This window comes from Drosophila innubila (assembly GCF_004354385.1).
Source record: "Drosophila innubila isolate TH190305 chromosome 3L unlocalized genomic scaffold, UK_Dinn_1.0 0_D_3L, whole genome shotgun sequence".
Lineage (NCBI taxonomy): Eukaryota > Metazoa > Arthropoda > Insecta > Diptera > Drosophilidae > Drosophila > Drosophila innubila.
In genome coordinates, this window is record NW_022995376.1 from 16,723,865 (window position 1) to 16,751,435 (window position 27,571).

Consider the following 27,571-nt stretch of genomic DNA (forward strand, 5'->3'; position numbering starts at 1 on the left):
CTGCGGATGCTCTGGCTGAGCAATGACCATTAGGATCGATAAATGAACCGGTTTGCCAGCTGTGCGAAACAGCTGTTCAACTTTCGCTGCCGGCATTGCCATTTCTTGTTCTTAACGACAAGTGCAGCTAACGAAGCTTGCCGCTTGTCAATCGATTGAATCGGCTTACAGAGGTGGCTTACTGGCTTTCTGGCTTTCTGGCTTTTCTGGCTGATATATAAACGCCATCCGGCGCGCGTGCTCAGTTCAGTTGAAGAACATTAACGGAAACGCGCGCGTGCGCCGTCAGCTCTCGAGTTCGGTCTTTTTTTGGCATTTAACTTTGATTACCGCCAAGTGAATTTCTTTTGTAACTACTCAGCTACAAGCTCCAAGCTCGACAAGTCTCTATATAGTGACATAGATACATCAAGGTCAATACAACTACAACTACAATAACTACAACTACAACTACAGTGAACATGGAAGGTCAGGCCAAGCAAGCATACTTCGTCAATGAAGCATATAATCACGAAGAGCAGCCGCATGGAGCGGGCGGAGGAGGCGACACCACGGCTGACAATTTACCACGACGTCGCAGTGGTGGCAACACAAAGGAGTTGCAACTTAATTTATCGAATAAAAAAGCACAAGATCTGATAGATACTCCCACTGCGCCCACCATCGATTTTGATGACATTTTACCAATGATTGGCGAATTTGGCAGATATCAAAAGATTCTGTTTCTATGCATGATTCCCTTCTCGTTCTTTGTGGCCTTTGTCTACTTTTCGCAAATATTTCTCACGCTCATACCCGAACAACATTGGTGTCATGTCCCCGAACTGGATGCCCTAGATGTAGAAGCCAGGTGAGTTCCATACGAGTTCTAAATGTGAATGAATATGATTCATACACATTTGAGAAATCCTAAGCCAGCGGGTTTTCCCGTCCAAGGTAAATTTGGCAACAAAACAAAATAAAACAAAACAGATCAACGTCATCGTCACTCACAGCTCCAAAAACTGGTCAAATCTAAGATTATTCCAACTTGCAAATTCATGTAATCGCCTCGTGAGTGTGTCTAAGTGTGTGTGGGGGACATTCAAACGTAATGGCTTTATAAAAGTTGATATAGACGACGCGTTAATTACTACAGTAGTTTAAGTACATATTATAATATTCAAGCACAACACTTTCGGTTAGTCGGAATGTCGTTTGCATCCAATTAGAAGCGAGTGAGCATAATTTAATGTTTTTTATGTGAATTTTATGTTGATTTTGTTGGCTTTTATTTTTATGATAATCGTTCTGAATGGGACGAGTCCGAAATAGCTACTTCTGGACTAGCAAAATTACTATAGACACCGTTAAGTGGATTTTACTGAAATATTGAGGAAATCTCGCAAATGGAAATATAATTTACAGTATTGAATTGTTATTAAGCATTGACCTTGAATATAGCCAAAAAACTAAAGAATAGAAACCGAGAGCTTTGAAGAACAAAAACTCTAAGCGAAGGTTGAACTTCTATTCTTATCATTTAAAAATTAGAATGTCTTTTGAATTAATAATCTTAATATAAATTAAAAGCTCAATTATTTCAATAGCTTCTAACTTTTATTAAAAATAGATCTTTTCAAATCTTTTTGAAGTTTCTATGCTAATATTAAAAAAATGAGTGATTTTAAGGAACATGTTTGAAATTAATTTATTTTTTGAGCTGACTCAGCCTTTAAATGCTTTAAAAGTTATTTCAATTAAAAATTGAACTAATAGTTACAAATATTTCAATGCTACTTTCATAGTTTCCCTGAAATTGTCGCTTGATCAGACGGAAATAATTGTGCGTATTGCAAACACATATTTTCTGGAGCTATGCGGTTCCGTAAACTTTCACAAAGGCAAACTGTGATCGATTATTTTTACTTGAACTATTTAGATTGACTTTGATCGGCAGTTATTGAATTATTGCCTTGAAATCGACCGGTTTGGGTTTGCGTGCCCTAACTGGGCTGTTACCAGAGTTTTAAATCGAACAGTAATTCGATTTCTATGTATTCTATGCAAACGCTGCCTATTCTTAGCCAAATTATAATTAACAAACGTGTTTTGCAGCAGCAGCAAAACGATTTTCAATTCAAATCGAAACTAAATTAAAATGAAAACGCAAACGAAACAAATTCGAGTGTTCTGACCAAAGTCATTAACTCGTCTAAATGCTCTAAGTTGGCTTAGAATGCCGACTAACCTTGTGCCATGATTGGTTTTTTAAGTTGGGCGTCGGCTTAATAAGGCAAAGAACCTTACGAACAGGCATCTTTAGGGGAAGGCACATGAAGGGAGAGAGTGTGGGGCAGTCAATGCGAAGGCAAATTCCAATACAGTGGCAGTGGCAGTGGCAGTTAGATAAGCAGCCGAGTCGAAGTGGTCAGTGGGCAGCGGGCGGCGGGCAGCGGGAGTCTAATTAGCAGCGAATGTTGCGACAGCGCAGTAGCAACAACAGACTCACAAGTGAAATAATCGTGGTAGCAACAACAACAACAACACAGACTGTAAATATTAACTAAATAACTGACTAACTAATGTTGTGTGGCGACGCAAAGCACGAGCTAAAACTTACCGCATTCAAAAAAGAGAGAGAAAACAAATTTTATGCTTCGGCTTCAACACTCTTCTATTACTCGTAAAATTCAATAGAAAGTATTTAACATTATAAGAGTATTTATACTTATTTTATTTGACTTAACAAGTAAATATGCATTAATTGACGTTTAATTCAATTAAAGAACTAGTTGTGCAATATTTTGAAAGTTAAGCTAACGAACAATAAAGGTTTGATCAGGAAATCATTGCAAAATTAATTTATTTTAATCATAATGAATGTTTTACTAATAAAATTTAAATTAAAGTGCGTCAAAAGCCAAAAGTTATAAAAACAAGAAGGTACAACTTTATTGTAAATTGTGTTTTTGTATTTTTCTATTAATGTTGTGTTATTTATCAAAACAAAAATTGTAAGACCAATATTATTGATTTTTGAAACAGGTTTTTTATATTAGTCTACTTTCTAAAAATATTAAGATAAATCGAATTAAAACCAGGACAGAAAAAACAATTAAATTCAAGCTAAATTCAATTCAGTCATAAAGAGTCTTTACTGTTTCGAGCTTTCGCCATATAACATACATTCGTTTTTTAGTATTCAAATAATTTAATTAATTTATCTACAGTACTCAAAATAAACCAATATATTATTTACAGAAAATTAGGAGGTGTTAATTGACTTGTTGCTGATGTCATGACTATCAAATAGTTCGATTAGCTTCATATAGAAAATTAGTTTTCTAAGCCGAATAATAGTTTTGTAAGAATAGTAGATGTTAAACCTATAAATAAATTTTATAAAAAATTCATCTGGTCTTTTAAGTCATTTGTCGAGCGGGGTTATAAAATGATTTTCTTTAAACACATTATTGTTTATATTATTTATTTTTTTTATCTGACCCATAGTAAATCCATATATCAGTTGGTTGTGCTTAAAGTAAACCCCGTCATAAAATTGGCAATTAAACAGCAACAAACTTTGATCGTTTCCCGCATGACATATCAATCTTGAGTTATAACTATTGTTAAGTCTATAGAGAGGGGGGTCTAACAATCAATCTTGCATGGTGTATAATTTAAGACAAAAGTACATACATATGTATTGTACATATACAACTTCTCGTACTCGTATCTGTTTAAGTACACGTACACGATTCAATCGCAGTAGCCGCAGACAGCGGATTTAGTCAAGATCATGAGATAATTATGCTGTCTATGGTCTTTTGTGGCTGGGGCTGAAGCTGAGGGGCGAGACTTTTGGAGCTGAGAACGACGACAATTCGCTCAACTGACCCTGATGAGTTAATGACTCCGACAACTCGAATACTTGAAAGTCAAGACTAACCCCAAATTGTGGCACCTTTCGCCTCTCTCTCTCTCTCTCTTCCACAGATTGGCGCTGTCAATACCCATGGTGAAGGGGGAATACAACAATTGCTACATGTACGATGTCAACTATACGGAAGTGCTTGCCAAGGGATTGATTATGGCGGATCCCAAGTGGCCGCAGGTCAAGTGTCGCAGTGGCTGGTCCTACAACTTTACGGAGATTCCCTATTCCACGGTGGCCACGGAACAGAACTGGGTCTGCGATGATGCTGCTCTGCCCACATATGCCCAATCCATATTCTTTCTGGGCGCCATTGTTGGAGGATTGCTGTTTGGCTGGGTGGCGGATCGTTTTGGCCGCATTCCAGCGCTGATCAGCTGCAATCTGATGGGTCTTGTGGCGGGCGTGGCAACGGCGTTTGTTAACAACTTCTGGCAGTTTGCCACCATGCGTTTCTTTGTGGGATTTGCCTTCGACAATTGCTTCACCATGATGTACATATTGGGTAAGTGAAACTTGGCTCACCTTGAATTCTAATCAACTCTCTACTCATATTTACCTTTGTTTGCCAGTGCTGGAGTATGTGGGTCCCAAGTATCGCACCTTTGTTGCCAACATGTCCATTGCCATCTTCTTCACGGGTGCCGCCTGCCTCTTGCCCTGGATTGCTTACTATATTGCGGATTGGAAGCTGCTGACGATTGTCACCTCGGCACCACTGTTGCTGGTGGTGTTGACGCCTTTGGTGGTGCCGGAGTCGGCGCGTTGGCTGGTCTCCCAGGGTCAGGTGGATAAGGCCATTTCCATTCTCAAGAAGCTGGAGAAGCGCAATGGACGCCAAGTACCAGAGCAAACTTATCAGATTTTCGGCGACAGCTGCAAACGCATGCGGGATCAGGAGAAGGCACAGAATGCCAGTTACTCAGTCTTGGATCTGTTCAAGTCACCACGCCTACGTCGCACCACGTTGCTCCTGATTGTTATCTGGATGGCCATATCTCTGGTTTTCGATGGTCATGTGCGTAATGTGGGCTCCTTGGGTCTGGACATCTTCTTCACCTTCACTGTGGCGAGTTTTACGGAGCTGCCAGCGGATACGCTTCTAACCGTCATTCTGGATCGCTTTGGACGTCGCTGGCTTGCCTGTGGTTCGATGGTTGCCAGTGGCATCTTCAGTCTCCTGGCCACTGTGGTGCCCGTGGGCGTCTACTCGGCGGCATTGGCCATCATGGGTCGCTTCTTCGTCAACATCAGCTACAACATTGGTCTGCAGTATGCCGCAGAGATTCTGCCAACGGTGGTGCGTGCCCAGGGCGTGGCCTTTATCCATATCATGGGTTATGTGGCCAGCATCATTGCACCCTTTGTGGTGTACTTGGCCAACGTATCGGCGGCTCTGCCACTGATCATTTTGGGTCTGCTGGGCATTTTTGGTGGTCTTCTATCGTTGCTGCTGCCCGAGACACTGCATCATGATCTGCCACAGACATTAAGCGATGGCGAAGAATTTGGACGTGGTCAGAGTATATGGGATTTCCCCTGTCTAGCCAAGCAGCTAGACGAGGAGGACACCAAGTGCAACACAGACGTGGAGGAGGTGCGTTCTCAGGCCTTTGTGCGTGGCACTCAAACAGGTGCATCCCTCACTGCTTCGACGCGAGGTGAGCTGCGCTCAAGTATTCTACGCCGATCCATTCAATCTCGAAACTCCACCAAATTGTAAGATGTGAATAACTTATAGTATAGGATATAAAGTAATTATAGTCTTGCATTTTCATAAGTTTCATTAATTTAAGTGATTTCTTTAACGATGTGATATTAATTTTAAGTAATATCGTTGCCATTTTGGCCTAATAAAAAACTCATAACCGATCCAACATTTGAATTATATTAATCGATAACTAAATATGCCAGCGCCATTTGTCGATTGCTGCGCCATTAGTTCGTTTGGCGATTGCTAGAGGGCGCCTCGATAGTTCGAAAAATGTATTAAAAAATGCAAACGGCGCGCAACTTAAATTTTTCTTAGTTTTTTATTCAATAATAGTTTAGCAAATTAATAACAAAAGCAATCTCATAGCACATGTCTGTCGTGTGTGAGCACCTTAAGAAATTAATACTAAAATAAATATAATTAAATAGCAAGCCGACAATCTCTTTTGCTACGCACTCAAAAGTGGGATACCGTTTTATAGTGTGTAGCCATAATATACAAATTATTACCATTGCAAACAAATTATCAGTTGCCAATTTGCTGTCTGTTATCTGTGCTGCTGAAATTCTATGAAATGCCAATGCAAATATCCGACTCAACTACAAATAAAAACGGCGCGAGACTGGGCTTTATAAGAAGATCGCTGTGTGGGATCGTGAGTAATCGTAGAAATAATGAAGGCGGCAGTTTATCTGGTATTGTTTCTTGGACTCAGTCTCCAAGGCGGGGACACACTGTCCATCGATGGAAGCAATAGCAAGCTCCTTGCAGTCCTGAATTCCTCTGAAGACCTTAATTCCTCTGCTCCATCATTTGATGTGTTGCTTCGCATTAATGTGTTGGCTGCTTCTGATTATTCTGCGCCACAAAAAACTGAAGCTAGTCCAATTGACCTGGAGTCCATTATCCGTGCCGAGATCAATGGCGACTGGCAACGTGCTCGATCCGTGCTGCTATTGGCAAGTGAGGCACACACCTTGGAACTGAAGCATGCCATCTATGAGGCACTGTGGTTGGAGCTGCAGCAGACGAGGCAAATCCATAATCCCCTCCAGGTTCTGGATTTCTACGAGCACCTCGAGCAGGAGTCGGATGTGCCGTCAGAATTATTGGAGAAGATCTATCAGACCTTCGTCTCCCGCAGTGCTCAGTTGCTATCGGCGCCTTTTTACACCTACAGTCGCAGTGCCAACTTTCCACTGGTCACCAACCTGATGCAGCGTCTCACTTTAAGCACCTTGGATTATCTGCGCGATATACTGGAGGCTCTCTTCGATGTGGTGTTATCCCTGGAATCCACGTTGAGTGTGGTGCAGCGCTTGGGCAACCTTAACGCCAGTTTAACTCAATTATCCCTGGCCAACTTGGAGTTGACCAAGCGAACTGAGTTCCAGTTGGAACCCAATGCACTGCCAGCCTTGCAGGACAATGTGCGTCAACTGTTGGAGCACGCAAATTATAGTCAGGAAGTGGAGCGTTCCTTGCGCCTGGACGTATACGCCCTGTTGCCCTCGGATGAGCGGGTATTGTACACCGCCCAGAAGGTTTGCCTGCGCAACGTCACCAATGACAATGCCTACATATACGAGTGTCCACAAACCTATCTGATCTGCACCAATGCCCGGGACTTCAAAAAGGCGGCTTACTATGTGCAGCGTAGAAATGGTGATACCAACAATAGCTTACAATTTGCCTTCTATAGCGCCTATTGGCGTAATCGTTACATTGCCATAGAGTCCAGCAATCAAACCGCCGGCAATTCCATCTTGAAAAACGTGTACAGTCGCGATAGCATCAGTTGGTGGAGTGTTGTTCAGGTAGAGGGCGGAGGCGTGGCACTTTACGATGCTGCCACATCCAGTTCGGTGCTCTGTGGCGGGAATCCTCAGTACTGGGATGGCGAGGAGCGATATGTTTATACACGCAGTGCTCAACAATTTGGCGCCAATCACTGGGAGTGCATCTGGAGCATCGAGGATTGCAGTGACTCGGCCTAAAAAGCAAACACATTTTTCAAATGTAACTAAATATAAATAAATGAATGCTTTTAAGTATTTGAATTTAATTTACCAACAGTAAAATTAATGCATGTATCTTTCTAATAAACTTAAAGATTTACGGGCTTCCCCTTTTAATGTAATGAGCAGGTTTTTAAGCAGGAAAAACAATCAGCAGGGTAGATTTATTTTTAAATTAAAACAAATACATAATTTATTTATGGGATTGGGTTAGCATCTGGTTATAGACATAATATCTGTACTTATGGCTATAACAATTACTTGACGTTGTTAATTTAAAGCTAATATGTATAAATTTCTATTGAATGCTTATTGTCTGTGAACGTTCGTAAGGCACATGAGAATTAAAGAGGTCGTGCATGGACTACTTTTGCATAAAATCCCAGGGTATACAAACGATGCCATCTGTGAGCACTGAGTAATAATGGGATATATGCAGCTTGAGTTGTTCAAAATGTTGCGGTCGACATTGGCGTAAATCAGTTAGCGCCGATATCATTTTATCCGGCGTAACGGCGTCATCTTTGGTTAATGCCTGCAGTTTAAGCTCTCGCAAACACTCCTCAATAAGATTCTGTTCGAGATATTTATCCGTGGCATACTTTGTCATACGCTCGCTTGCCAATTTCATATTTTGCGTAATAAAGTCTACGAGTATGGCACCGGGGCAGGTGGCGGGCGTAATGAACTGTCCCGTTGGACTGACCATAAGAGGACCCGCCTCCGATTCGACAACAATTGTGAACTCCTGCAGCTTGGCTGGCCATTTATCTGGATACGCTTGTTTACTCAGGAAATCATTTAGCGAGGTCGTCACCTTCATGAGGTAGTTGGCGTAACCGCGTGCTTGTGTCTTGGGCATAAACTTGCGGCGACCGATCTGAATGCCCCGCAACACCTGCGAGAGCGCCAGCTCATAGAGCGGCACTACATTGAGGTAGCTATCGTGCTGTGGAATGTTTTTGATAAAGTCAATCCAGTTGCTCTGCACGTCGCCGGTGAAGAGCATCACGTGACCCTCGAGACTGACGCCCGTAAACGGTGCAAAGACTACAACCCTATTCCGTAATGTGCTCAGCTCTGCGCGATGGGTTTGGGCGAGACGTTGCAGTGATTTAAGGCAGCCACGATAGTGCTCAATGTTCCAGCCACACTCATAGCGAGCGTCGCTTAGTTCCAGATCCTTCACCAGCACATTTTTCAGCTTGTCTATTTCAGCTTCCAAATCAGCTGTCTCCTTGGCGCGCTGTCTTGCCGTGGCCGCATTCTCCGCCAACCAACTGGACAGAACTGGACGGCGACTAGCGGCTTCCTATGGAAATAAAAGGAACCCATTTGAAGATAATACGTAAATATAAATAAAGTTAATTTACATTCTTAACGCGCCTCTCGAACTCGGCAAACTCCATGTTGTAGTGATAATCCTGGCTGGGACGATTGGCCATGCTTTCTTGAGGCTTTTGCTGCATCGTTGGCTTTACGGTCTTTATGTAATCAGTGGAAAGATTGCATGACTCCAGTAGATTCTGGATAAATCTCTGGGGATCCCGAGTACCTTTGTCCATTCGTATTTGCACCAGTTTGAATGAATCCCTTTTCTCTGCACTCGTGCTCTCCCGCACATAGAACTTGAGCACCTTGGCATCATCATTGGGATAGCTATGTTGATAGAGCGCCTCCAGATGTGCGCTGAGCAGTTTCAATGAATTCTCGTTGGTCTGCCTCTGCTCCGGATGCTGTCCAAACAAATCCGGATGCACGGCAAAGTAGAAGGGACGCAGTGCCGTTGTCAAATCATGGCTCAAAGCTCGTCGCACCATTCCAAATTTATGAATGGACTGCGCCTGACAAAGTGCGACCATTGCCATTTCGCCGCCCAGGCGCAAAGCTGTTGCCATTACGTAACTACTAGAGCAGCACGCTGCTTGCCTGATCTGCGGTCACACACATCCGAACACGGAATACAAATAACAGCGACTGTTATTTACTCAAAATTTGATTTACAAGTAAAAATTATTTCGCTTTGACTACTCAGCTGATCACATATATACAAATCTTTTTAGCAGTGCTGCAAAATGTCAAGATATATTTAGTAGGGCCATACGGTGCTTAAGCGCTAAATAAAAATATATGTAATGCCTAAATTTAAGTATCAAAAAAAATTTCAATTGATTTATACTGGCTAATTGTAATTTTAAGTGTTAATCAGGTTAATTAAATTTTTTTATTCAAATGGTATTCAGCACTATCTGTTTTATTTTGTTAAATGATGAGCTGCATACCTATTTACAAAATGTATTTTGAAGCTGGCTGGCAACGCTTTATGGACAGAGCTGCCATCACATTAAATAAGATTGAATCAGCTGTGAAGAAATTTCTTGTCCAGATTGGAATTGTTTATTTTATTCATAATTTTAAGTCGCAACGCCCACAATGTCCACTTACTATTTTGTAATTGTGGGCCACAATGACAATCCCATATATGAGAAGGAGTTCAGCACCGTAAACAAAGAACTGCGTGTAAGTTGATGCTTATTGATTGTAACTTCTTCAACTAACATATTTTCCATTTGCAGAAGGAGGATCAGAGGCATCTCAGCCAGTTTATAGCCCATGCAGCGCTAGATCTGGTGGATGAGCACAAGTGGAAGACGGCAAATATGCAGTTAAAGTCAATAGATCGATTTAATCAATGGTTTGTGTCCGCCTTCATCACCGCATCCCAGATACGCTTCATTATTGTCCACGACAACAAAAACGACGAGGGAATCAAAAATTTCTTTAATGAAATGTACGATACGTACATTAAGCATTCCATGAACGCATTCTACAAGATTAATACTCTGATTAAGTCTCCAATGTTTGAGAAGAAATGCGAAATTTTTGGTCGCAAATATTTGTTATCGTAGTTTTGTTTTGTAGATAATAGAACATAAATAGAAATGTAAATTTGATTTTAATTTATTTAGAAAACCAGTCTAATGACACAAAAATAGCTTAACTTTCAATGGATTTCTTCAATTCTCATTATTCAATGCGTCTTCGAATCAAATCTAAAACGATTTAACGCTATACTTGGCTCGTCGGACCCTTTACAATTCCAATAGGAGCTGTACTCTAAACTATGTAAAATGTGTGGTTGTTGGATGAACGCATGGAACGCATGGATTGATATTAAAGCGACTATGTTGTACGGAATTGTAGTGGGTGGAAATAAATCTCTTTTAAAATGTTGTTCCAATGCAAGAGACACGAGTCTGGAGTGACTTAATGCTTCTTATTCTTGCCATGACGCTCATATTTGCTCTTCGACGAGTGCCACAGGATAAGGGGAATGGCCAGAGATGGCAGTGTCATGATGGCGAAAGCCACCCAGTCAAAGAAGTGCGATGAGAAACGCTTGTTGTACTCATTCAGGTTGACAATGCCGCCCTCTCCAGGCTCTGAGCTGATGGCCAGTTGAAGCTGCAGAAAAAATAAATTAGCAATATTACTTAAAAACCTATTATGTTAATGGCTTACCGTCTCGGCTTCCTCGACTGGCTTGTAGGACACCTCGGCGGCCGTGAAGTTGAAGTAACCAAAGGCCTTGGGACGCACAACCAGCACATGAGTGAAGTTGGTCTGAGGAGCAATGCGTTCCACGGTAGCTGTGGGCTGACCACCAACCACCTCAAATGCCTCGGGATGGAAACCGTTGTCAACCAGTTGCACATTGGTAGCAGCTCCATTGCCAACATTGAAGATTGTGTAGCGCACCAGAAGATCGCTCTTTTCAACCAAATACTTGTTAAGTATTTGCTTGGAGACCAGCAGACGGGCGCGTGTCTCGTCCTCGGAGACACAAACGCTGAGCACAGCGAACAGGGCGCACAAGGCTAACGCTTTTCTAAACATGCTGCAAGATAAAAATGTTGGAACGTTTCACTTTTTTTTGTTGACGTGGAAGGGCCGACTGCCGTAAAATGAAAGCGGGCCAAGTTCTTCTATGAAATTATGCTCGATATTAACACAAAAGCGATTAATAAACACTTTGTAGTCACAGCAAAACCTATTCATATTATTTATTAGCAACTTACATGAATTGTTGTTACTTAATTTGCAGCTATTTCAATAAAACTAACTAAACGCAAGCGACTACGGCGGCTGCTTTCTCGTGGCTGGCTGCTTCGTGACGTGTAAACTGTCGGCTGTCAAACTTCGTACGAGTACAGAGTTGTATCGACTCGTTCGAGTGCTGTGAAAGTTTAGTATCGACATCGATAACCGATTACTTGCGACAGCAACAGCAGCAACTCTATTTGCACAGCTGAGAGACAACAAAACAATAACAAACTGTCAACTAATTTATTTATGCATTTGCGAATTTTTTTAAAACTATTTTTTGCAGCTTTTAATATACATTAACAATATTAAATATATTTAAGTTTACATGTAAACAACTGGGGCAGCATTGTTGACAACGTGTGGGTGGAAATTGGTGAGCCGGCACCTGTGAATGCCCTTGAATGACATTGTCACCCTACACATTGCGGCGACACTTATGCGTTTCCATTTGCAATTCATTTCTGAAATGCATAAATTGTACGAAAATAATTAACTGTTATTATTTAAACGCTTGCTGATAATAATGACAACGCAATTTCATCAAAAAGCAAAAGAACTGATAATTGTGACGATTTGTTTTGCACGCACTCAGCATGATAGCGCTTATCAGAGTCGTTACAGCCGGTTTATACGCTTATCAGCGCGGCTACGCGACGCGACGCAGCAGCTCAGTTCAGTTTTCATCACACGCGTAGACAAGTTGGTAGTCGGAATTTAACCAGCAGCTGGAAAACTATAGTCAGAATGTCCCTAAGCGTGGAAACAGTGCAAACAACACCCTTTGAGGGTCAGAAACCAGGCACCAGCGGATTACGCAAAAAAGTGAGAATAGAATCCACAAGAAATCCCAGTGATCTGTAAATTTTACTGAACTTTGCAGGTAAAAGTGTTTACTCAACCAAACTACACGGAGAACTTTGTGCAATGCATTTTGGATGCCAACGGTGCTGCTCTGACAGGCTCCACACTCATTGTGGGCGGCGATGGACGTTATTACTGCAAGGAGGCCGCTGAACTCATCGTGCGCATCTCAGCGGGAAATGGCGTTGCCAAACTGCTGGTCGGACAAAATGGAATCCTCTCGACGCCCGCCGTCTCCAGTCTTATACGTCACAACAAGGCTTTGGGTAGGTGTCGTTACTTAATCACCACAAACAACTGCATGTAATCCCCGCAAGGCAATAACTGATAATCTAGGCAAAAAAAAACATATTTAAATACTTATACTAGACAGTATTGTGAGTCCCAAGGTCAACAAAAACACAACTTTTGCATATAGGAAATTACAGACGGCAAGCCTTCAAAATTTTGAAGACTAGAGTGTAGCTCGAAATTGAAAAATATTTCTGTTCAATTTTCGTTATAAATATTAAAAAATAAGTCTTATTTAAAATTTGTATTTTTTATTTATCTCGATTGCTCTCATCCCTTATTTAAAATTTAAAATTGTAATATTTTATATTAGATTTTTTTTAAAATTAATTGTTACAATCCCTGAATTTAATTTAAAACAAAAAAGTTTTATTATCTCAATTGCTTTTACTTCTTCTTAATTTGTAATGCAAATAGAATAGCTTAAAACATATTTTAAAACCATCTTTAAAAAGAATTCGGCAAGCAATTTTTTATAAGTAGAATTTTTATTAAATTGAATTTCTTTTATTTTAATAAAGGTGGCATTGTGTTGACCGCTTCTCATAATCCTGGTGGCCCAGAGAATGATTTTGGCATCAAATTCAACTGTGAAAATGGCGGCCCAGCTCCGGATGCTTTTACCAACAACATTTACAAGTTGTCAACTGGGATTAAGGACTACAAATTGGTGCGTGGACTACAGATTGACATCTCCAAGGTGGGCGTGAGCACTTATGATGTGGCCGGCAAACCATTTGTGGTTGAGGTCATTGATTCGGTGGCCAACTATGTGAGTCTCATGGAGGAGATCTTTGACTTTGCCAAGCTGCGTGACTTTGTCAGCGGCAAGTCCAATGGGAAGCCACTGAAGATGTGCATTGACTCCATGAATGGCGTCACTGGCGCCTATGTGCGTGAGATCTTCCTAAATCGTCTGGGTGCTTCGGAAGCTTCGGTGGTGCACACCACTCCATTGCCCGACTTTGGTGGACTGCATCCCGATCCGAATCTGACATATGCCAAGGATCTGGTCGATACGGTGGCCAAGGGGGATTACGATATTGGTGCTGCTTTTGATGGTGACGGTGATCGCAACATGATCATTGGCAGCAAGGCCTTCTTTGTAACTCCCAGCGATTCCTTGGCTGTCATCGCACACTACTTGGAGGCGATACCCTACTTCCAGAAGAATGGCGTACAGGGCTTTGCACGCAGCATGCCCACCGCCTCCGCCGTTGATTTGGTGGGCAAGAAACTGGGCAAGGAGGTCTTTGAGGTGCCTACGGGCTGGAAGTACTTTGGCAATCTCATGGACGCCGGTCGTTTGTGTCTGTGTGGCGAGGAGAGCTTCGGAACCGGTTCCAATCACATTCGTGAAAAGGACGGCATCTGGGCAGTGCTGGCCTGGATTTCCGTCATGCAGCACACGGGCAAGAGCATCGAGGATATACTGAAGCAGCATTGGTCCAACTACGGACGCAACTACTTCACCCGCTACGACTATGAGGAGTGCGATCTCGAGCCCTGCAACGAGATGATGGCCACCATGGAGAAGAACATCACCGCAGCCGAGTTTATTGGCAAGAGTTTCTCCAGTGGAGGCAAGGACTACAAGGTCAAGCAGGCGGACAACTTTAGCTATACTGATCCCGTGGACAAGTCTCTGGCCACCAAGCAAGGATTGCGCATTGTCTTCGTCGATGGCAGCCGCATTGTGATGCGTCTCAGCGGCACAGGAAGCTCCGGTGCCACCGTGCGGTAAATATTCCCATTTCCAATTTCTATATTTTATTTGTATTAAATTGTTTAATTTTAAATGCAGCTTGTACATCGACTCCTATGAGAGGGAAAATGTGCTGGGCCAGGCCAGTGTCATGTTGAAGCCACTCATCGACATTGCTCTAGAAATCTCACAGCTGCCCAAGTTCACCGGACGCAGTGCACCCACAGTCATCACATAAATGGAGTTTGTTGAGGGATAAGCTTGATCAACTGCCAATTAGGTATCGCATCCGATATTGTTGTTGGTTTTCGAATCTATCCACTTGGCACCTCAGAAGTTCTATTTCAGCTTAAACCAAAGTGTGGCAACAATTCAAGCAATAAAATAAGTCCGAGAATCCTCACACAATCTGATATTTAATTTATATTCCTTAAATATATATGCATGTACCAATTCTATTGTACACAAACTCAATTTTTCTTTTAATTAAACTAGGCAACCAAATTTTATTTTTGAGTTTTAGTTGATTTAACTTGAAAAATGTATAACTCAACTCTAATTTGCTTCGTCATCAAAATTGGAAAATTCAATTTTATTCCATCACTGTCCATTTTTTTCTATACTTTTCCCATTGACACTTTTTCAAAAACTTCAAACTGTCATAATTTTATCAAATCTTAACCGATCTACGTCTAAATTGGAAAAATCAATTTTTTACTATCACTGTCTACTACTCTTTCATACTTGACACTTTTTCGAAAACTTCAATCTGTCATAATTTTGTAAAAATTTTCAACGATTTCCTTCAGGAATACCAATCTTATCATTATTTAGTTATTTACTTTATTTGTTTATAACATGTGCATTGTTTATGTATAACCGTTTATATATTGGAATAGTGATTTAATTAGCGACAAGTTTTACTTGACGGGTGTGGCTAGATAATCGAACTCGCTTAGTATCATGTTGGGTATGCGCTGCTCCAGGACACTCAGTGGCAAGCGGGCCAAGCGGACAAATGCCAGCAGAAAGTGCAACATGGTGACAACCTCGGGTCCCAACATCTCTTTATCCCTAAAATGGAGGAAACGTTTATTAAGTGATCTCTTTGATCCACCAATTTCTTTAACTACTCACGTGAGTTGTGCTTCTGCAACTGTAACCACATACTGACTCATGTAGGAGATGTAGAGCATTTTCACATTCCTGTGGAACTGTTGAAGTACAGTGAGCAGTCCCATAATTAATGGCACACAGTCTATGTTATCCTTAGAGGACTTTGGCAGCAGGCTATCCGTGTGTTTTGAATGCTGCAATCGTCCAACGTGGGCAATGGTGAAGAGGAACAGAAACAAGGACATGTTGTGCGTATTCTTGGTGGTCACAAAGATCTGCTCCAGTGGCTCGTAGTTCCCTGTGTACTGCAGTATCTCCTGCAGTTCAGTCAACATGCCCACGCCCTGCTCATCACACAGTTTGCTGTTGCACGAGAGCTCCAACATCAAGGCGCTGTGGAACAGAGGAATGCTATTAATTAAAACCGGAAATGATCATAGTAATCATATCAATTACCGATTCAGTGTATCCGTGGTGTTCTCCAGCAATTTTGCATCGCATTTACTGCTGAAACTGAGTTCGCTGGCAATTTGCTGTCGCAGCAGCTGCTTGTGTCCCAGGGATAAAATCCAGTCCAGGAGTGTAGGCCACACCTTCAGCCAGCGTTGGGTATAGCTCTGATAATACTTGATGGGCTGCTTGGCTAGCTCGCCGGGAAAGTCACGCGATTCCAGTTCCTTGGTCATGGTGCTCAGAGCATCGCACCACATGCGATCCGATGTCAGATTCTTTTGCAGCTTGTCCAGATTGCGCTTCAGTTCATCGGCCAGCATGTGGGCGTAAAGGCGTTCCAATCCTACCATGCCAGCTGGCGCCATTGCCTCGCGCAGCACACTAAAGAATCCAGAGCCGGCAAGAAATTCCGAATGTGGTGGACGCTTATCATACCAGGTGCATTTGAGATCCAGGAAAATGGTCTGACGCGGCTCCGTGCAGCGTAGTATTTCATGTGCTAATCTTCCAATGAAATTGTTGGACTTGTTTGGATCACCTTGCAGTGGTAGAAAGTTGGGAATGGGTATGGTCTGAGATTGGAAGCGAGATTGCCACTCTTGCACCTTATTGCGCAGGAAGCAATTGCATTCCTTCTCCACATTGTAGTTAATGATACGCTGAGATTCCTCCAGCAATATACGTAATCCCTGCACTCGTAAATAGTCCTCGATGTACTCGAAAGATCTGCGATATCCTTCGATTGTCTTGGCCAGCGCCTGGAGTTTCTCCTGCAGCAGCTGCACGTTCGTCTTGCCCTTCTCAGGTGTAAAGATCAGTCCCAGATTGTAGGCATTTGCTAAATGATTGACCAGCTCTTTCCTAATGCCATCCTCCAGCAACTGCTTGGGATCCAGTTCGATGACGCCCACCAATGTCTTCTTCATCATGAGAATTCCTTTGGTAAAGACCGCTATGGAGTTGGTCCACTGTGCCACCTTGGCGCGCTCTTCAAACTGCGCATACTCCCGCAGCTTATCCTTCTCCAGGCGCGTGGGAAACTCCTTGATAACATTTGTCAGCAGCTGTATAATCCTGGCCAAAATGCTGAACATCGTTTCGGGCACAATTTGTAGCACGCGTCTCAAGAAGTTGGCCAGCTCTGTGCTGTAATAGTTGGACACGGAGACAAGATCCTCGCTCTTCGCCTGATTAATGCGCATCAGCGGCACCTCCAAGGTGCTGGCTAGCTTCAGGAATACCGCTCTTATGCCAATGACTGCCCGTGGCTGACGCTTGATGTGATCCTGCATAATACCAATGAAATCCCGCTGAAGCAGTTGCCAGGCGTAGCTAAAGTCGCTGATCATCTGTATGTGAATTTCGATGTCCTCCTTGAGGTTGATCAACTGTGAAATACAGAGAACGAATATATGTTTTTATAATAAAAACAGAAGATGTTAATCGTGTCTCACCTGAGCCATTCGGTTCAACAGATCCCGCGTCTCCTGCAGCTGCTGTTTCACCAGCATATTCGCATGTAGATTATGATATTCCTGAACTTCATCCAGCGCCTGCATGACTTGAATGATCAAGCGACCCGCCTTTTGTGGCTTGACAATGTCCAGTTTTTGGAGACGCTGTGCCACCTGACCAAACCATTGTTGCAGCTGTGGATTGGCTTCAATCTTGGTCAACGGACGTGAACCCGCAAATGCTTCACTGAGTTCCCGCAGATATTGCATTGCCTCCTCGCGACTACTCGTCCAGCGCTTCTCTCGATCCCTTTGCAAGTCTGCCAGCAATTCTCGGACTGTCAACTCAAGTTGGCCACAGTTGAGCAGCAGATTGTAGAGCTTATTCTGATCAAACTGCAGCTCTTGCAGAAGCATTTGATGTACTGGAGCCGCCGCCTGGCCCGACACAACGAATACGGCGGGACTTGTGTGCAGGCAATGCCAACGGAGCAATACGTTAGCCTGTCGCATAAGCACAATAATCTGGTTGGCATGCTCCAGCACAAAGGCGTCGTCTAGAACTCCTTCCCGCACAATCTCTTGGGTCTTTTGCAGTGTTTTCTGAAGTTGTTCCCGCTCCTGCTGGCAGAGCGTCTTAATGGCGACCGGTGTCACCACATTGGACACTGCACTACTGGCGGCTTTAAAGTGCGCCCAGGCATCAATCAGATTGACAGTGATGCCCATGTAAATAGACAACGTCCAATTGTCACAGAAGAACTTGTCCACAATCTCACGCATCTGGGAACCCTGAGTGTGCAACACTTGGGGTGAGAAGTAGAGGCAAACGAAGAGCATGGCAGCCTGGGTTGACAGCGCTGTGCTGCGATGTGAGGGATGCGGATAGATGGCCAACTGATTGTAGATATCATCACAGCGCAGACGAGCCAACACCAAATCTATAAAGTTCGCATCGAAGCTAAAGCGTGCAAAGTAAGCCTCCGGATATTTCTGGACAGGCACAGGCACTGACTGGCTGCCAGCAACCAGAGCTTTAGTCTGTGCCGGCTGAATGTAGCCAGTGGAGCGCAGAAGCAGGCACACATCATGGATGTTGCTTTCATCGCCGCTGGGCGTGGCATCTCCGCCGCTGTAGCGATAGTAGGCAATCAGCAGTCGCTCGCGGACATCGCCAGGTATATGAAAGTCCAGCACGAGCAAAATAACGCCATACAAATAGAGAGACTCGCACTGCAGACAAAGTAAATAGTTGCTTAAGCTGTTCACTTAATTTTAATTCGACTTACCAGCAACTGTTTGCCCTCTTCATCCTGTAGCACGGTTTCCAGGGTTTGCTGTATATAATAACCAGTGTTTAGTTCCTCAATGTACTGTTGCAAGTCTGTGGCATAATGATGCACACTCTGGAAAGCCAAATAAAACCGTGTGATCAACTGCAGATGATTCGTTCGTGTTTCCAAGTCCAAGTCGCTCAGCTCCTAAGCAAATACTGAAAGTTTAATATTTATATAGTTTTTAAGCTAATTCTACTTACTTGACTCTGCTCAATCTTTTTTTCGTGCGCCTCTGCCACTTTAAAGTAGCTAAAATCCAATATAATTTCGCCATATTTTTGCTTGTCAGCTGCATTGTCCAATCTGAGAAAAAAAAACACACAGTTAAACTCAAATGATTTTATCTAAAAATAAGTCTTACCTGTAGATGCTGGGTACGTATTCTTTTAGGCGGAGTATTTCGGCAACTATTGAGTTGCCTACGGATACGATGTTAAGCAAATTTTGTCCGCACGCATTGTTTTCTGAAAGAAATTCGCTCATTTTTGCAAAAACATCAAAACACCGCAACAGCTGTTTATTATTTACGCCCAAAACCTAGAGATGGGTTCGTGATCTTAGTGCGTGCTCTTGATGTAAGCTAGTTATATTAAATATTTTACTTGATAAAAGATAATTTATTTTAAATATTGAGTCATTTTTATTAAAATATGCATATTTATTGCACAAATGAAAATTTTAAAAAAGCGTTTATTAAAAAATTTTTTGTTACATAGCACTGCAACTTAATGATGATTTCGATAACAATCGAGCGTAGTTCGATTGCGTCAAGTCGATGATAATATGTTGAACGTTCACATGTGAATGTCCACGCGTCTGTCGCCGCGCATTTTTTTGCAAAACGCTCGTCTGGCGGAATTTGCAATATAAATGTGTTAAATTATTGAGTTAGACGGTCATAATTACTATTAAACGCATTAAGTTTGAAACGACAACATGTCGAGCTTTGTGCTAGATAAAGAATCATTTGTGCGGCGAATTAAACGCCTCTACACAGAATGGAAGGTAAGTCTGACTCGGTCTCTATCTCTGTCCCTGCCGGAGACACAATATCAAAGAGTTTAGGAGGTTTTCCGGCTCCACGTTGTTTTCAGAATGACATTTAGATAGTCACAAATTAGCAAATATTGTGAAATTGCCGGTAATATTTGACTAAAAAAAGGTAAAACAAAAACAAATGCAGTCACAAATTAGGTTAGAACGCATGAGATGCGGCTTTTTAATCGCGGCAATAATTTGTAAATCTGTTAATCTGAATTATCGACAGGCGCCGAGCACTGGCCACGATGATGCGCTGAGTAATCTGGACTGCATCATGAGTGTGGTGGGCGTGGATGAAGATGTTATCTACTCAAAATCAATGGCCCTGCAGCTCTGGCTGCTTGGCTACGAGCTGACAGATACAATTTCTGTGTTTGCCTCGGATGCCATCTATTTTCTAACCAGCAAGAAGAAAATCGAGTTCCTGAAGCAGGCCCAGAACATCAGCGAGGAGGGTGTGCCGGAAATAAAGCTACTCGTTCGTGATCGTGTAAGTATTAAACATTTCATCAACTAATTCACATTCAGTTATTAATGAAATTATCGTTAATAGACGGACAAAGATCAGGCCAACTTTGAAAAGCTCATCAAGACCATACAGAACTCCAAGAAAGGCAAAAGGCTGGGCGTTTTCACCAAGGATGCATTCCCAGGTGAATTTAGCGAAGCCTGGAAAAAGATGCTGACGGCCGCGAAATTTGAACATGTGGACATCAGCACGATTATTGCTTATCTGATGTGTCCCAAAGATGAGTCCGAGATAAATAATGTACGTAAAGCTTCATTAGTATCCATGGACATATTCAACAAGTATTTGAAGGATGAAATCATGGACATCATTGATTCTGATCGGGTAAGCCATGTTAACTTTGAGATTAAGTTAATAGATTAATCTCCTCTTATTTATACTTGCAGAAAGTCAAGCACACAAAGCTGTCGGACGGCTGCGAGGCAGCTATTGGAGAAAAGAAGTACACCAGTGGCTTGGATCCTCGATTACTTGATATGGCCTATCCACCCATTATTCAATCTGGAGGCGCTTACAGTTTAAAGTTCTCTGCGGCTGCCGATAAAAATCATTTGCATTTTGGAGTGATTGTTTGCTCGCTGGGTGCACGCTACAAATCCTATTGCTCCAATATATCGCGCACCTTTCTGGTGAATCCCACAGAGGCAATGCAGGAGAATTACACGTTTCTGGTAAACGTGCAGGAGGAAATACTCAAGCTGCTTATACCTAATGCCAAGCTCTGTGAAGTCTATGAAAAAACGCTGGCCTATGTAAAAAAGGAGAAGCCCAGCATGGTGGATAATCTTACCAAGAGCTTTGGCTTTGCCATGGGCCTGGAATTCCGTGAGAATTCAATTGTCATTGGACCCAAGTGCCAGGCGCTCATCAAAAAGAATATGGTCTTCAATTTGCACGTGGGCATCTCGAATTTGACTAATCCCGATGCTGCCGACAAGGAAGGCAAAACCTATGCTCTGTTTATTGGTGACACTGTGTTGGTTGGCGATCAGGCGCCAGCCAGTGTGATGACACCGTCCAAAAAGAAAATTAAAAACGTTGGCATCTTCATCAAAGACGATGATGACGAGGAGGAGGATGTCGATGATAAGAAGCCTACCAAGCCAGATCAGAGTACTGAGATACTAGGTCGGAGTAAGCGTAACGCTGTGCTAGATTCCAAGCTACGTAACGAGATCAACACTGAAGAGAAACGCAAGGAGCATCAACGTGAGTTGGCGCAACAGTTGAACGAACGTGCTCGCGAACGTCTGGCCAAGCAGGGCAACTCCAAGGAGGTGGAGAAGGTGCGCAAGAACACAGTCTCCTACAAGTCAATGAGCCAAATTCCACGAGAGCCGGAAGTAAAGGAACTAAAACTGTATGTGGACAAGAAATACGAGACGGTCATAATGCCCGTCTTTGGCATTCAGGTGCCATTCCACATCTCCACCATTAAGAACATTTCCCAATCTGTGGAGGGCGAGTACACGTATCTGCGTATCAATTTCTTTCATCCTGGCGCCACAATGGGCCGAAACGAAGGCGGACTTTATCCTCAGCCCGAAGCCACCTTTGTCAAGGAAGTGTAAGTTTTAGATTGTTATCATTTAAATGATTTTATAATAATCATAATTGATTTGCAGCACCTATCGCAGTTCGAATGTCAAGGAGCATGGCGAGGTGGCAGCTCCGTCAGCAAATCTAAACAACGCTTTTCGGTTGATTAAAGAGGTGCAAAAACGCTTCAAGACCCGTGAGGCGGAGGAGCGTGAAAAGGAGGATTTGGTCAAGCAGGATACGTTGATACTGTCACAGAACAAGGGTAATCCCAAGCTGAAGGATCTGTACATTCGTCCCAACATTGTAACCAAGCGCATGACAGGTAGTTTGGAGGCACACACCAATGGCTTCCGCTACATCTCCGTGCGCGGCGATAAGGTGGACATTCTGTACAACAATATTAAGAGCGCATTCTTTCAACCTTGTGATGGTGAAATGATTATCCTGTTGCATTTCCATCTCAAATACGCAATCATGTTTGGCAAAAAGAAGCATGTGGATGTTCAGTTTTACACGGAAGTGGGCGAGATTACCACAGATCTCGGCAAGCATCAGCACATGCACGATCGCGATGATTTGGCCGCCGAGCAGGCGGAGCGAGAGTTGCGCCACAAACTAAAAACGGCGTTCAAAAGTTTCTGTGAGAAGGTCGAGGCGATGACAAAGGCACAGGTCGAATTCGATACACCCTTCCGTGAGCTGGGCTTCCCTGGTGCGCCCTTCCGCAGTACGGTCACGCTGCAGCCAACATCCGGATCCTTGGTCAATCTTACAGAATGGCCGCCATTTGTTATCACCCTAGACGATGTCGAATTAGTTCACTTTGAGCGCGTACAGTTCCATCTGCGAAACTTTGACATGATCTTTGTGTTCAAGGAGTACATCAAAAAGGTGGCCATGGTCAATGCCATTCCCATGAACATGCTGGATCACGTTAAGGAGTGGCTTAAGTACGCAATCTATCTAGCTTGTTATTCGTTTGATTTGTATCCAATCCTTTACATTTGCAGTTCCTGCGACATTCGTTATTCGGAGGGCGTTCAATCGCTCAACTGGCAAAAGATCATGAAGACCATTACCGATGATCCCGAAGGCTTCTTTGAGCAGGGAGGTTGGACATTTTTGGATCCCGAATCAGGCAGCGAAGCGGACAACGAGTCTGCCGAGTCGGAAGAGGATGAAGCCTATAATCCAACAGACGCTGAGTCCGACGATGAGACCGACGAAGATGATTCCGAATACTCGGAGGCTTCCGAGGACGAAAGCGATGATAGCGATGGTAAGCAAAATATTATTTTTAAAAATATATACAAATTTATTAATAATTTATCTTTTTAGAACTGGGATCCGATGAGGAGTCTGGCAAGGATTGGTCTGATCTGGAGCGCGAAGCCGCTGAAGAGGATCGTAACAATGATTACAATACCGATGACAAGCGCAATGGCAAATTCGAAACGAAGAAACACGGCAAGAGCTCCAAGCACAGGTATGCAGAGAGAATTCACCACATTGATTGTTGTTAATCCTAAAGAGCGTATTCAAAATACCAATTGAAACAAATCCTCTCTTCTATTTATTTATTTATTTATTTAATAACTATTCCGCATCACGCACACACACAGTCGTCGCGAGCGTGAGGAGCAGCGATCGTCGCACAGTAAAAAGCATAAGTCGAATTCCTCCTCTTCTTCACATTTAAAATCCTCCAGCTCCAAACATGGCAGCTCATCTAGGTTTGTTAACGTATTCACCACACACATTTGCACACACCATGAATTCACACACACTTGCACAGAAAACAACACTCACATATTTAATAATTATTCAAACTAAAAAGAACATTATTAACATTGGAAATTTGATTTGATTTTTATGAAGTTTTTTTTCTTAGTTGTTTCGTTTTTATTCTTTTTATTTCGTTTTGTTTATAATTATTAATTTTATTTGATACTTCAGCTTTGAAAACTAGAACTATGAAAAAAGACTAGAAATATTCCGTAATTGTCTAGAAATATATTTAATTTGAAATTTCGATGGAAAACAAATTTAAATTACTAAATATAGTTGGACTGAACTTTTGTGTTTACTACTTTCGATTCGATTAATTGTTAACATTTATTAACATCTATTTATTATTATTATTTTATTTTATAAACCGACTTCAATCATGAAATTAATCTGCTTTTTATAAATTTATAGAAAATACTTCATAAACTATGAGAAATTCTGCTCAAAATTGATTTTGTTACAACACATTTTTTCTCTATTTTTGCTTGTTGCAAGAACTTTGCATTCTCGACCAAAATTTTGCTCATTTCAGGCGCAATTATTGAATTAATTAATCAATTTGTATTGCTTTGGTTTATTGTAGCCCATCGAAATCGTCCAAGGATAAGTATCACAATCGCGACAAGCATCATTCCTCCTCGTCAGCGGGACACAAGAGCAGCAGCAAGGATAAGGATCGCAAGCGCTCGCGTGAGGACAGTCGAGACAATGGCCACAGCAAATCAAAGAAGTCGCGGCATTAAGGATCCACAATTAGCTGTAGCACTCACACATGCAAAAAATAGCACAGGAACACTTACACACACACATACACACATAAGCAGAGAACAGTCGAGACACAGTATACCTTAACTTTAGATTAATTTTTGTCTATTTTATACATTTGTACATTCTGTCATTGTAACGCTCGAAACACACACAAACACACACATCTGGAAACAATTAACAAACAACAAATATCTGGATATACTTGATGTATTTCACTGTTGAAACTGTAACACCCTCCTCCTCCTTAAATGGCTTCTTCTTTGCAAGTTGTATTACAAATTAAATAATTATACATAATACGATTATATTTGTATGTAATAAACTAGCGTTTTAAGATTCTATTGTTTCTACTTGTTCCAGCTGCCCAAGAGATGTCGATAAGCATGCACCTCGTTGCTGTCACGTCTTCGATTTAACTGGTGATGATGTTGCTGCTGCTGCTGCTGCTGGTGAGAATTGGGACTGTTGACGGCAGCAACACTTGCTCTCCTGCGTGTCGTGTCAAACATGTTCCTCGTCTTGTTGATGGGATAACGCATCTTGTTCTTCAGCCACGTGGTAAAGGCGCGTTCATTATCCTGCATCTTCTTGAGCTCATGCTCATTGCGATTCAGAGTTTGCTCCATGCTGTAACGTTGCTTCCTGCGCAGCTGCTGCTCCCGTTGCTGCAACTGCTTTGCACTTAATCCGTACTCGGACATGTAGCCGGTGTATCTCGGCAGTTTGTCCTGCAACGCGTGTCGATGCTCACAACAGATTTTGTAGTTCATTTTAATATCCGGCTGCACACTGGGCGTGGGTCTGGCCCTTCGCCTGAAGCTGAAGCGGCGGGAATTGAAGAAAGTCTTGGTGCTGGTGCTGCTGATGGTGTTGCTGTTGTTGGGCGACGTCGTTCTTAGCTGCTGCTGCTGCTCCGTTTCGTCCTCATTTTTGTAGTAAATGCTGCGCTCGTTTAGCTCAAAGTCATCGGGTATATAGCTGGCTGCAATGATGGACAAGTCATCGTCTTCCACTTCCTCGTTGCCATTGGAAGTCAGCCTGTTGATCTGCGCCTGCTCACTGGCATCCAGCGTTTTGTACAGACTTTTGTAGGCCTGTCGCAACTTGAGACGTGCTTCATTCACGGCACGTTCATCTTCCTCGCAGTCGGACTCGGTGAGCAGATTCGTGAGACTTCTCTGATCCGACTCGCCCTCCGTCTGATCGTAGTTGCAGTCAAAGGTGTTCTGGCGACTAATGCGATGCTGCTGTGTGTCATTTACCAATGTTGTTTCTCTTTCCGCCGTCAAATCATCCTCATCCACGCCTGAGAAGTCATCATCCTCCTCGTAGTCCATGCTGGCTGGAACAGTTGTCGCTGGTTGTTTCTGGTTGCTGTCCACTTCAGTCAGCTCTAGTATCTCCTCACAGATTTCCTCCTCCACTTCTTCCTCTTTTTCTATTAGCTGAGGTTCCTGCTCCGGCGGCTTTTCCTGCTCCTTGATCGGCTCCTCGGCAATGGGCGCAAATCGCTCACGTTCCGGTTTCAGCTTCAGCTGCGCCAACTGCTGCAGCAGCTCATCCGGCGGACTGGGAATCTGCAAGTCCGGCTCCGGCTCCTGTACAGTTTGTTGAGATGTGGGCTCATAGTTCTCCAAATTCAAGGCAAAGGTCACCTTTCGATTGTTGCTACTATTAACATTTTCGCTGCCAGCAGTCGTTCCAGCTTCATCATCATCATCTAGGGCAAACAGCTCCTTATTGGCCTCCTTAATCTTGTCCACAATGTTGTACTCGTTGACGGGCTTGAGGACTGCGTAATCCAACATAAGCGACATGTTATTCTCAGCAACTATGGCTAACGACTCAAGAGCTTTATATTTACTTACAGTAGACTTCGCAATCCTCGTCCGATTCAGCCTCGGGCTCATACATCTCTGCTGGCTTCGATTGCCTTACTTATTTTTAGAATTTGGCTATAAGGTTTTTCTTGGCTAAAACGGATTTATGTGCGGCAAAACAAATAGAGAAAAAAACTTTCCATTTCGTGCCGTTGAACGCTTTATGCCCCCAGCGCCAGGCATTAACCCATTGCCAGCAGCGGGAGACGCAGTGAGTCGGCCATCAAAGTCTAATGAACTTGGGGATATGCACTACTAAAAGGCCTCACCTCCTGTTGCGGTTATGGTTATGCTTATCCATAGTGGATATTCCACTGGCGCCACGTTGTACCGTTGCCAGGCTTCTCTTTCTGTTCCCTGCACACCCTTTGCTTCCTCCCGGCTTTAAGCCTGTCGATGTTTGGTCGATGCCTGGTGACAATTTGTCTTCCCAGCAACAAGAATAATATATACAGTTATTCAAGTAATTTTTTTAACAACGAAGAAACTTCCCTATTATTGGAAAATACCTTTTCAAAGTTTTTTAATTTTATTTAATTTTTCCGTAAGTTGCTTATTATATTTAGAGCAAGCTTAACGAAGGGCTTAACTATTTTGCAGTGATTAGGACCCTAATCTTTAACCTGTATTAACCGATTGAAATGAATAACCGTAACTGAAAATTCAATTAGTTTGTTAAGCTTTCATCATCGTTTTTCAACCTAGTTTTAAATTTAAATTTGAATATTGAGATTGAAATGACTGAAACAAAAACCAAAATATAAACAAAAAGCAAATATGTAAGTTTTATATTTTTTAAGCAAGCTTCACCCAGCGGGTCTTAATTTTTCTGTTTTCAACTGCTAGGGAACTATAGACAACTATTTTTAATCAAATAAGAAAAAAAGAAACAAGAAAAGATTTGTTTTTAATACAATATGAAATTTTTTTCTTTGTCAAACAAAGTACTTGACCAACTGTATGAAGATATAAAAAAAAAAACTTTGCTTGTCAGTTAATTTTATGCACTTTATTTCACTCAGCTTACTTGACTAACCACATTTAAAGCTTA

The 27,571-nt window shown here is 42.5% G+C and overlaps 9 protein-coding genes across 10 annotated transcripts; 5 read left to right on the forward strand and 4 right to left on the reverse strand.

Moving 5' to 3' along the window:
- The first annotated feature begins 271 nt into the window (after positions 1-271).
- Positions 272-5,789, forward strand: LOC117787523 (organic cation transporter protein). Its single transcript, XM_034626068.1, has 3 exons — positions 272-850; positions 3,979-4,421; positions 4,489-5,789. Exons 1-3 carry the CDS (start codon positions 462-464, stop codon positions 5,637-5,639), a joined length of 1,983 nt encoding a protein of 660 aa, XP_034481959.1. The 5' UTR covers positions 272-461; the 3' UTR covers positions 5,640-5,789.
- Positions 5,790-6,289: 500 nt separating this feature from the next.
- On the forward strand, positions 6,290-7,695 carry LOC117787515. Its single transcript, XM_034626062.1, has one exon. The coding sequence runs from the start codon at positions 6,305-6,307 to the stop codon at positions 7,625-7,627; it is 1,323 nt and encodes a 440-aa protein (XP_034481953.1). The 5' UTR covers positions 6,290-6,304; the 3' UTR covers positions 7,628-7,695.
- A 116-nt stretch (positions 7,696-7,811) lies between these two features.
- LOC117787514 (T-cell activation inhibitor, mitochondrial) lies at positions 7,812-9,673 on the reverse strand. Its single transcript, XM_034626061.1, has 2 exons — positions 9,022-9,673; positions 7,812-8,960 (listed from the first exon to the last, which is right to left on the reverse strand). The coding sequence occupies exons 1-2, from the start codon at positions 9,544-9,546 to the stop codon at positions 8,013-8,015; spliced, it is 1,473 nt and encodes a 490-aa protein (XP_034481952.1). The 5' UTR covers positions 9,547-9,673; the 3' UTR covers positions 7,812-8,012.
- Positions 9,674-9,983: 310 nt separating this feature from the next.
- LOC117789029 (probable trafficking protein particle complex subunit 2) lies at positions 9,984-10,597 on the forward strand. Its single transcript, XM_034628014.1, has 2 exons — positions 9,984-10,168; positions 10,225-10,597. Exons 1-2 carry the CDS (start codon positions 10,082-10,084, stop codon positions 10,555-10,557), a joined length of 420 nt encoding a protein of 139 aa, XP_034483905.1. The 5' UTR covers positions 9,984-10,081; the 3' UTR covers positions 10,558-10,597.
- LOC117789028 (translocon-associated protein subunit beta) lies at positions 10,594-11,861 on the reverse strand. The gene is made up of 3 exons (XM_034628013.1): positions 11,728-11,861; positions 11,171-11,546; positions 10,594-11,113 (listed from the first exon to the last, which is right to left on the reverse strand). The coding sequence occupies exons 2-3, from the start codon at positions 11,543-11,545 to the stop codon at positions 10,916-10,918; spliced, it is 573 nt and encodes a 190-aa protein (XP_034483904.1). The 5' UTR covers position 11,546; positions 11,728-11,861; the 3' UTR covers positions 10,594-10,915.
- A 558-nt stretch (positions 11,862-12,419) lies between these two features.
- On the forward strand, positions 12,420-15,081 carry LOC117789027 (phosphoglucomutase). The gene is made up of 4 exons (XM_034628012.1): positions 12,420-12,577; positions 12,636-12,882; positions 13,429-14,647; positions 14,712-15,081. Exons 1-4 carry the CDS (start codon positions 12,500-12,502, stop codon positions 14,848-14,850), a joined length of 1,683 nt encoding a protein of 560 aa, XP_034483903.1. The 5' UTR covers positions 12,420-12,499; the 3' UTR covers positions 14,851-15,081.
- Positions 15,082-15,435: 354 nt separating this feature from the next.
- On the reverse strand, positions 15,436-19,517 carry LOC117789026 (WASH complex subunit homolog 5). Its single transcript, XM_034628011.1, has 7 exons — positions 19,334-19,517; positions 19,173-19,275; positions 18,925-19,116; positions 17,636-18,868; positions 16,185-17,569; positions 15,750-16,121; positions 15,436-15,686 (listed from the first exon to the last, which is right to left on the reverse strand). The coding sequence occupies exons 1-7, from the start codon at positions 19,453-19,455 to the stop codon at positions 15,533-15,535; spliced, it is 3,561 nt and encodes a 1,186-aa protein (XP_034483902.1). The 5' UTR covers positions 19,456-19,517; the 3' UTR covers positions 15,436-15,532.
- A 391-nt stretch (positions 19,518-19,908) lies between these two features.
- Positions 19,909-24,955, forward strand: LOC117786951 (FACT complex subunit spt16). 2 transcript variants are annotated; one of them, XM_034625381.1, is made up of 9 exons: positions 19,909-19,977; positions 20,240-20,503; positions 20,567-20,866; positions 20,929-22,109; positions 22,168-23,034; positions 23,095-23,363; positions 23,423-23,570; positions 23,707-23,817; positions 24,456-24,955. In XM_034625381.1, exons 1-9 carry the CDS (start codon positions 19,909-19,911, stop codon positions 24,613-24,615), a joined length of 3,369 nt encoding a protein of 1,122 aa, XP_034481272.1. In that variant the 3' UTR covers positions 24,616-24,955. The 2 variants fall into 2 exon arrangements, with proteins under 2 accessions (XP_034481272.1, XP_034481273.1); XM_034625382.1 differs by lacking the exon at positions 23,707-23,817 and having other exon boundaries at positions 24,456-24,615.
- Positions 24,927-26,654, reverse strand: LOC117786952. The gene has a single exon (XM_034625383.1). It carries the CDS (start codon positions 26,548-26,550, stop codon positions 24,988-24,990), a length of 1,563 nt encoding a protein of 520 aa, XP_034481274.1. The 5' UTR covers positions 26,551-26,654; the 3' UTR covers positions 24,927-24,987.
- Between the last annotated feature and the right edge of the window lie 917 nt (positions 26,655-27,571).

Excerpts from the sequence above, each read along its gene's own strand:
- LOC117787523 (XM_034626068.1), top strand. The coding sequence starts at position 462 with ATGGAAGGTCAGGCCAAGCAAGCATACTTCGTCAATGAAGCATATAAT. Across the intron at positions 851-3,978 it reads GCCCTAGATGTAGAAGCCAG|ATTGGCGCTGTCAATACCCA; the intron begins GTGAGTTCCATA and ends TCTCTTCCACAG. Across the intron at positions 4,422-4,488 it reads CACCATGATGTACATATTGG|TGCTGGAGTATGTGGGTCCC; the intron begins GTAAGTGAAACT and ends TTTGTTTGCCAG.
- LOC117787515 (XM_034626062.1), top strand. The coding sequence starts at position 6,305 with ATGAAGGCGGCAGTTTATCTGGTATTGTTTCTTGGACTCAGTCTCCAA.
- LOC117787514 (XM_034626061.1), bottom strand. The coding sequence starts at position 9,546 with ATGGCAACAGCTTTGCGCCTGGGCGGCGAAATGGCAATGGTCGCACTT. Across the intron at positions 8,961-9,021 it reads TCGAGAGGCGCGTTAAGAAT|GAAGCCGCTAGTCGCCGTCC; the intron begins GTAAATTAACTT and ends TTATTTCCATAG.
- LOC117789029 (XM_034628014.1), top strand. The coding sequence starts at position 10,082 with ATGTCCACTTACTATTTTGTAATTGTGGGCCACAATGACAATCCCATA. Across the intron at positions 10,169-10,224 it reads CCGTAAACAAAGAACTGCGT|AAGGAGGATCAGAGGCATCT; the intron begins GTAAGTTGATGC and ends TTCCATTTGCAG.
- LOC117789028 (XM_034628013.1), bottom strand. The coding sequence starts at position 11,545 with ATGTTTAGAAAAGCGTTAGCCTTGTGCGCCCTGTTCGCTGTGCTCAGC. Across the intron at positions 11,114-11,170 it reads CAGTCGAGGAAGCCGAGACG|CTTCAACTGGCCATCAGCTC; the intron begins GTAAGCCATTAA and ends TTTTTTCTGCAG.
- LOC117789027 (XM_034628012.1), top strand. The coding sequence starts at position 12,500 with ATGTCCCTAAGCGTGGAAACAGTGCAAACAACACCCTTTGAGGGTCAG. Across the intron at positions 12,578-12,635 it reads CCAGCGGATTACGCAAAAAA|GTAAAAGTGTTTACTCAACC; the intron begins GTGAGAATAGAA and ends TGAACTTTGCAG. Across the intron at positions 14,648-14,711 it reads AGCTCCGGTGCCACCGTGCG|CTTGTACATCGACTCCTATG; the intron begins GTAAATATTCCC and ends TTTTAAATGCAG.
- LOC117789026 (XM_034628011.1), bottom strand. The coding sequence starts at position 19,455 with ATGAGCGAATTTCTTTCAGAAAACAATGCGTGCGGACAAAATTTGCTT. Across the intron at positions 19,276-19,333 it reads TACGTACCCAGCATCTACAG|ATTGGACAATGCAGCTGACA; the intron begins GTAAGACTTATT and ends TTTTTTTCTCAG. Across the intron at positions 16,122-16,184 it reads ACCACGGATACACTGAATCG|CGCCTTGATGTTGGAGCTCT; the intron begins GTAATTGATATG and ends TCTGTTCCACAG.
- LOC117786951 (XM_034625381.1), top strand. The coding sequence starts at position 19,909 with ATGTCGAGCTTTGTGCTAGATAAAGAATCATTTGTGCGGCGAATTAAA. Across the intron at positions 20,867-20,928 it reads ACATCATTGATTCTGATCGG|AAAGTCAAGCACACAAAGCT; the intron begins GTAAGCCATGTT and ends TTATACTTGCAG. Across the intron at positions 23,818-24,455 it reads AAACATGGCAGCTCATCTAG|CCCATCGAAATCGTCCAAGG; the intron begins GTTTGTTAACGT and ends GGTTTATTGTAG.
- LOC117786952 (XM_034625383.1), bottom strand. The coding sequence starts at position 26,550 with ATGAGCCCGAGGCTGAATCGGACGAGGATTGCGAAGTCTACTGTAAGT.